This window comes from Drosophila suzukii, chromosome 2R (assembly GCF_043229965.1).
Source record: "Drosophila suzukii chromosome 2R, CBGP_Dsuzu_IsoJpt1.0, whole genome shotgun sequence".
Taxonomy (NCBI): domain Eukaryota; kingdom Metazoa; phylum Arthropoda; class Insecta; order Diptera; family Drosophilidae; genus Drosophila; species Drosophila suzukii.
This window is the reverse complement of record NC_092081.1, coordinates 3,016,174-3,024,166: the sequence shown is the minus strand read 5'-3', so window position 1 is coordinate 3,024,166 and position 7,993 is coordinate 3,016,174. Positions and strand designations below refer to the sequence as shown.

Here is a 7,993-nt window from a genome sequence, read left to right as displayed (position 1 = left end):
CTTCGAAGGAAACTACATTAACCTATTTTTAAACAATTCAAATAATAATTGTAAGAACTGCAAGAAAAAAAGCCAAAGGATAAAATAATTTCGTAAAAAACCCAGATCCCTAATCTCAATGAAGCGATCTCATGGAAAAGTCTGGCTTATCATGAAAACTTTTTAAGCCGACATTAGCCATTGTTGGTTTGCCAAACAATTTCAAACTCATTAAAAATTGATTGGCACCCACACACACCTTCATAAAGGGGGCCCAGGAATCTAATTGGAGAGTTTATGGCCGGCAGTTTTGATGTCCTGCCCGGAGGAACAGGGACAGAGCTACGGAGGGGGAAAGAGACAGGGACAGGGACGTTGACCAGGGGAGCAATTCCGCTGCATGTTTGATGAATTCCACGCTGACAACTCGCACACATGTCGACATACAGGATGCGACCGGGGTGTGACATAATTAAACGCCAGAATCCTGGCTGCCAGCTAATGAGCAGGGAAATGGGGAAAAGGACGCCGCTCCTTTTTTGGAAGTAGGTTAATGTGAAATTATGACGGGGAGTTGGCTGATCTGTGCATGCATTTCAGATGCTCTCATAAATACACAATTCGCTTTATGTGAAGCAGCGCCAGAAGGCGAAGGCATCGATCCAGCTGCCTGGATTCCGACGAGGGGCGGCATATGTCCGACCCTAATGACAGGAAATTGTGCGGTCAATCAGGCAGACTGGCAAACAACCACAGAAACAAATCAGCCTGGCCACAAAATCATCACTGGCTCGACCAACCAGCTGGCCCCGCAAATTCAATCGTCCGGCTGCAAACAGTCTGCATTTGCATAATTGGAAGCCAAAAAACTTCGAACTCCGAGTGGCAAGGAGCAGAAGCAATTAAGAGTCAAGCCAGACAATTGCATCATCCGTCTTCCGCAGCCATTTGTCCGCTTCACGCGCAGGACGGCGGCACAGGATATTGGAACAACCTGGGCGAAGGACATGGGACCTGGACATGGGCGAAGGACATGGGCTCCGGACAGTCACAAACACATTTAGTAAATTAAAAGGGAATTTATTGCTCACTAAATGCAGCCCTTGCCGTGTGCATCCTGCCATCCCGACCATCCCGAGCATCCTGGCAGGTCCTGCCAAATGCCCTCGAGTGCGTGTTTGTTTGTCCGCTTAGCTCGGTTTGCTTAATCTTTGACAACCAGCCAGAGGTCGTTGCCTCGGTTTCAGTTTCTGCCACGCCGGCAATCAGAGCAAACAATGCACGGCACGGCACCAGGGATTCCGGATTCTGGATCCTGGACTCTGGTCCCTGGATTCCGGACGGATGTGCCGAGGATATGCTGAGGCAAACCGTGGCACAACAACAGCCAGGATCGTGTGCATGCAGCTGGCAAAAACAAATGCGGCAGCCGGGCTCAGGTCGACTAATTAATTATATCATTACAGTCGGCGACGGTGGTAAAGGGCAGAAATCATTATACACAAATGTGCACCGGAGTTAAGATGCATAGCATTAGCAAAATCACTGCCTTTACGGTGCACTTAACTCGGATTGAAATGGCTCAGGATAAGAAATCAGCATAAAGGTGACCACCCCTGATGAATCTTTATAACTCTTGCAAACCTGTTGTCTACTATTTTTTAAGCTACGCTAATGCTTTAAAGTGATTAGCAAGAGTGTAACAGATATATTTTATGATTAACTTTTCCTATGACAATAATTATAAAGAACGAAAAATAACTATAAAGCAACCACTACTAGGTGTCTAAAAGTATGCAATGTGTCGTCTCACTGAATGGGTTCATTGCACTGCTTTGCTTGAATAAATTGTTGCATACTTTTAGACACCTAATGTGTCATTTAAGTGATTTAAAAACTGAAGTGATATGTGTGGCCTCGCCGATTGTAATATTTTTAAAACCATACCAGCTTTAAGTGTATCCCCAAACCTTAAATTAGTAATCACTCTCGAAATGCGCAAAGTACAAAGCCTTGTAAGCCCAACCGCCCAACCCGACATCAATCAAAAGAAAACCAGTACGACAACTGAACTCCGTGGATTTATACAATGCACAATTTGAATCAACAAAAAGCGGCAGACCCAGAAACAAGAATAAAAACCAAGCTAATTTGGCACAATTTAAGCATGTGAGCACTCGCTAAACTTGGGGTTATTCCTTATCCGGGGGAGACCCATAAAAAGCCGAGGCGAGCCAGAAGTGCACTCTCCGGCAAAATAAATTGGTAATTGCATGCGGCAAGGCGAGCATTTAATGAAACGAAACAGGACATGCAAATGGCAATCCCAGATCCCCATTGCAGCCGCCCCATCTCCCTATGAATCTCCATCTCCCGCCCCCCGGTGACATAATGAATAGGATTTTGGGTTTCTGCGGCGAGAGAAACAGCCGGAGAAACATCGGGACATGAGCTCCTTTTGCCGGGCCAACACTGCAATTTGCACCAGAGCCAAAAAGGATATGCAAAGCGATACGAGCGGGCGATGGGATGCGATGGGATGGGATGGGATGGAGCCTGTAGCTGTGGATGGAGCAGGATCGGGAGCAGGAGCGGGGCCCATGGCAACAGATGTTGCATCTTTGTTGAAAAGCAGCCAATTTGGAGCGCACCGAAGCCGAAGATAGACATGGCAGAGTGACAAAAATTTAATATGAAAGCCCAGGCCCGGAAAACAGAGTCAGCGAAAGACAAAAAACAAGAAAAATAAAATTGCGAAAATAACGAGAATAACGAAAATCGCCGGGCGAGAGCGAAATAAACGGCAAAATAATCGGCGCACAATGCATTGGCAATGAGCCAGCGGCTGGGCGGTGGGAAAGCGGGCGAAAAGCGGGCGGAAAAGCGGTTGGGAAAGCCCCACCCCGGCCGTCTGTGTTTGCTATCGATGAAATTGTGGTCGCGACACGGACGGCGATAAAGCCGCTTGCCAGCAACGAAATGGGCGTTACAAATGAGGACAGGACAGGTGGCGTTTCCGGGGGCTGGAGGTCACGACGGGACATGTAAAAATTAATTAAGCCCGCCCACGTCCACGAAACTAATTGAGAATATAAAGCAAATTGGCCGCCCATTCGGCACGAGTCGAAATTCAATTTGGATTGGCCGGGTCCGCTGAACCAGTTCTCGGATCCCAGCCCTATCGATTGGCTTTGTCTCCTCAAATGTCCACACAAAACTTTCAATTACAGCCTAGTGTCAAAGATCAACAAACAAACAGCCAACGAGAAGGGGAGGGGGTCTGGTGGAAAACCGATGCCAGGGGCAAACATTTCAATTTGCCTGCCAGCTGACAAAAGCCAAACAACGCCGTGGAAAAAAGCGAAAAATCGAGTGTGGATTGGCCCACAAATCGGACAAATAGCGGAAAAAATAGTGGCTGGAGAGCTGTAGAGCTGAAGAGCTGAAGAGCTGCAGCAGCCTTTTCATATCCTGTGCGAACGGATGTGACAGCGAGCGGCGAATGGAACCCGATGCCCAAAGCCGGCTGTTTTGGCTGGGGGGATTAGGCCAGTTTCCAGTTCCATTTCGGATCGGGAACTATCCATATCTCGGGCGGAATATTAGTTTACAGCGGTATATTTAGACATGGTCGAAATTCCGGAGCGTTCTCACGGCGAACAATACGGGCCGCAGCTGCTGGCGAGCAATCAAAATGGCCAAAAAATACATCGAAATGGCCCGCCATATTTGTTTGCCCGTGGACTGCCGCATGTGTGAGCTATTATGGCCAAACGAACAAGCTGTGCCGCAAACATGGCCCAAATCCAAAACAATGAATGCAAAACCCCGGCGGTTGCAAGATACCACTATTTAAATTCCGTGGTACCCTAGACAAAAGTTGACCGAATGCAAAAGAAGGTATTTCATTAAACAGAACTTAGGTAAATTAGACATGAAATATTATGGTTTTGGTTATAAATATTAAATAAAAAATCTATTAACAAATATGAACAAATTATCAGAACAAAATTTTTAAAAATCAGTCAAAAACAATTCCGATTTTTAGGGAATCCCAAAGTATACTTCATATTTGTTTTAAAACTTAGGGTAATAGAAAATATACATAAATGTTGAATCTTTTGGTAGTAATCAAATGTAGTTTCTCTTTTTCCAAACAAACATTTTGCATAAAAATAGAAATCAACAATAATCTGCTCACCACACAGGGTATCAACTGATCCATTATGACCAATAAACATTTAATATTCACATTTTCCAATATTTACTTGTTGGTCATTTTAAAGTGGCAAAATATTTGTATAATACACATATTTTTTGCGAGTTGCATTTTGATTTACAGCGGCAAAATAAACATAAATAAGGGCCCACAGAATGTGGATATTGGTGGATATTGGCATACAGCGAAGGGCTGACTCAGCTTAGATTTATTTGCTCTTCGCTGCAATATGCATGCGTGGCAACACTTTTTATGCCCCCATCCAAAGCAGTTTATTGGCGCATTAAATTGAATTAAAACGTGGCTACAAAGCGAGCAATGCGACCACAGGGCGTACATATCGTATGTGCATTCTGCTACCCGCAACTTGACTTCCTATTCAGGCGGCTTTCTAAGAAAACCTTATCTATCTCCCTGGCTAAAAACTCATTAAGGTGGTCAAAGGACAAAGGACAGCCCAGAACAAAGCACATTCCACTCGCATTTTATGGCTTTCGGGTTTAATTAAAATCCACTGACAAGTTTGCATATATCTCTCGTGCGTCTATCTAAGTACAAATATACATATTTTGGTAAATCAGGTGCTGCTCCGGCGGGAAGAGGTTCACCAGTAGAGCAGCAGCAAGTAAAACGAGCCCAGACTGAGCAGCATCAGCAGCCCCATCATGAACCCGAACAGGCGCCAGTCCTGGGGGAGATCACAGGATTATGATGAGTTCGAGGTTCTATTTTCCCCATAGGTGCATTTATTCAGTTTTCAACGTTTTATAATGACAGATCGTTTTGATAAGTACTTGGTAAATGTTTAAGCACCATTTTTAACACTTGAATTGATTGAATAACGTGAATTTGATATGAAGGAAAGGTGTTCCTTGGATTTCCTAGCTTTTAATGTTCTCTCAAATCGCCTTAAAGTACTCGTTATAAGAGCGTGACAGCAATATTCGAAACTCTCGGAAATAGAAAGAGAGCAAAAAGTAACCTGGCGAGCATATCAAAGGGATACGTTCCGTATTAAGATAGGTACTGAATTTCTTAAAGACGATAATTATATCTTATCAGTTTTCTCTGTATTAAAGAAACTTAATGCATTCTTCTGAAGCACAAATGTACTAGTTATCATTATTTTAATCATTGGACCTTACGAATTATTTCAGACAGTATCTACCAGATGCATTCAAAGGGTGCTCTGCATCTAAAGACCACTTACGTCATTGAACTCCTTGGTCCCTTGGTGCACCAGGCTCCTCCGGCAGATGGGACAGCGCTCGGCCACCCAGTTTCGGGCCTCTAGGTACATCTCGAGACAGCGTCTGCAGAAGGCGTGGTTGCAGTGCAGCTTCTTCGGATCCCGGATGCAATCCAGGCAAAAGGCGCACAGATCAGGGTCCTCCTCCGAGTGGCAGGCCGAGGGCACCTCGCTGGGGGAGCCACTCTGCAGACCACTGTCCGTCGAATCGAGCCTCTGCTGTATCATAATGTCTGTCTGTGTGGTTAGTCTTCGTGTGTGTCCGTTGGCTCGTGTAAAAGTGTATTCGTGTCTGGGTGTCCTGTTTTCAACTTATTTTTGTGCCTTCACCTAGCCAGATTTTTGAGAAACTAAAAATTTAGATACATAGCTCCCCAAACCGAAAAGAACTTGACAGAAGAGGCTGAGCGGGCTCCACCGCGATTTAATTTTAATTAAAACGTACGGCGATAAATCTGACCGGAAAACACCTTAAGCTCCTGCTCCGGCCAATAAAATTTAATTATATCAACGCCGAGCGGCAGGCATCGAATGCAATTAGTAGTCGTCTTGTACAACTCAATTAGGAGCGAGTCTGGGCGGGATGGGGCTGGGCGGAGGAAGCCATGTGTCGCGTGGCTCAGCTCATCCCTGGCTGATTTTTCCACAGGACAACGCTTTGCACTTTGGGGCAAACGACCGCAGACGCAGACGACAAAAATCGAACTTTGCAACTACTTGCAAGGAGCGAGGACGACAAGACGCCGGCGATTACTCCAACAGGGTTTTTAATTAAGCCCGGCACTAAAAGTCACATCATTCGAGGACGCCGTCTCCAGCCCATCCTGCGGAGGACTTCGAACAAGCAGCTGACAAATTGAGTCACTGGCGTCAGCTGCTCTGCAATTTAACTGTCGGTAACAAGCACATATTATTAACGCCGGCCAATTAGGTGGCCATATAAACCAACTAGCCGGCATTTGCATCCTCAACTTGATTAAAAAGTTGCCAGTCGCCAGTTGCCAGTTGCCGGTTGCCGGTTGCCAGTCGCCATTGAAGCCAACTTGATTGTTTATTGTTCGGTGGGGAAAAGTTTTCGCCGGCAAATTGTTAAATTCTCAACTCGAATTAATTTGCCAGAGTTTCTTTAATTATGTTTATAGATGCCCGAGCAATTGTTAAGACACTTTTCCGCCCCCACTTGCCAACTTTCCCATTTCCAGCTGCTCCACTTCTGCGAGCAGGTACTCAAATCCATACAGTCGGTCGGAAAAGCCGGGAAAGACGCCCAAAGACAAACGGCATCAATCTGGAAAAGTTGGCGATGGGCGGCTCTGAACTTTATCTTTGGATTCGTTTTGTTATTATTTGCCCAAAGAATTAAAAGGAAATCAAGGAAAATTTCGATGGAAGGAATGTAAAAGATTTCAAAGAAGAAAACTTTAAAATAAATACTGCATGAGGAATGCCTGGAAAACAGTCTACTACTTTGTCATCCCATGAACGCAAGTTTCGCTCGATACTAAGGACTTAACGAATAAATGTATCTTCGTTTTGTAAGATGCAAACAATTCTGTTAAGATATATGGAAATAATATATATTTTTAAGCAAATGTATCTCTTGTAACACAAATGGCAGTCTAACTATTTGAATAAATTTAGAATTTGCATTCAACTTAATGGAAGTAAATAACCCTAAATAACACAAAAAAATAGGAAAATACTTAAATGTATCTAAAAAGTAGTAATGAAATAAAATCATAAATAAGCGCTTACAGTTCCAACAGTCATTGCCTTAAATCGCCAAGTTAATTAGTGCTCCAAGGAAATCTCGCCAGTCTCCGGACTGATTTAATATTTGCAAAACTGTTCGCTCTACCTCCTGTTTTTGGGTAGTTCCTCGGGGAGAAGTGCCCCAGGGCATCCGCTGGATGACGATGACGATGCATTCGCTGTTAGCTGCCTCTGCTACTTTCGCTAATGAGCTTTGTTACCGGACGCGGCGACAACAAAACACAGCAGAGCAGCGCTCATTTATGCTAAGCTTTTTGTGCATTTAGACCGCAAAACAAGGACACCAGCGGCGAACAACTGTATCTGTGGCGCGGTCTTAATGGGTTAACGTGACACCGAATGAATCATGGAGTCGAGCTGGGACCCCGGCATTAGTGGGTTAATATTTCAGCACCGGAAACGGATGTTGCCTGCCCAGATTTCCGCCTCGAGGCGATTTCCCTGGCAATATTCTCTAATTTAATGAGGCCCTGCTTATTTTGCAATTAGCCGAAGTTGTGCGCAGCACTCTACCTGCTTTCCCTCGCCTTGCCAGAAACAGAAATGTAGCTGCGACTAATTAGCAGAAAAGTCTGCTAAATTGGAGTGAATTATGAAAATTGCATTTGCAGGTGTTGCGAATGGAACGGCGTCTCAGGCCGACGGAGATGGAGATGGAGCTGGAGATCTTACGCTGGCATTGAGTGGCCTTATTTTGGCATATAATGGCTGCCGAGCAGCAGCAGCAGAGGCCTCAGACAATGGGCACAAAAGGCCATTTACTCGCCTTTGGG

At 44.9% G+C, this 7,993-nt stretch overlaps 1 protein-coding gene across 1 annotated transcript; it reads right to left on the bottom strand.

Annotated features, from left to right (window-relative positions):
* Positions 1-4,682: 4,682 nt before the first annotated feature.
* LOC108019697 (E3 ubiquitin-protein ligase RNF125) lies at positions 4,683-5,840 on the bottom strand. The gene is made up of 2 exons (XM_017087591.4): positions 5,409-5,840; positions 4,683-4,886 (listed from the first exon to the last, which is right to left on the bottom strand). The coding sequence occupies exons 1-2, from the start codon at positions 5,673-5,675 to the stop codon at positions 4,803-4,805; spliced, it is 351 nt and encodes a 116-aa protein (XP_016943080.3). The 5' UTR covers positions 5,676-5,840; the 3' UTR covers positions 4,683-4,802.
* Positions 5,841-7,993: the final 2,153 nt, after the last annotated feature.

Coding starts and splice junctions, on each gene's coding strand:
- LOC108019697 (XM_017087591.4), bottom strand. CDS start 5,675: ATGATACAGCAGAGGCTCGATTCGACGGACAGTGGTCTGCAGAGTGGC. Junction 4,887..5,408: donor GGACCAAGGAGTTCAATGAC/GTAAGTGGTCTT, acceptor GATCTCCCCCAG/GACTGGCGCCTGTTCGGGTT.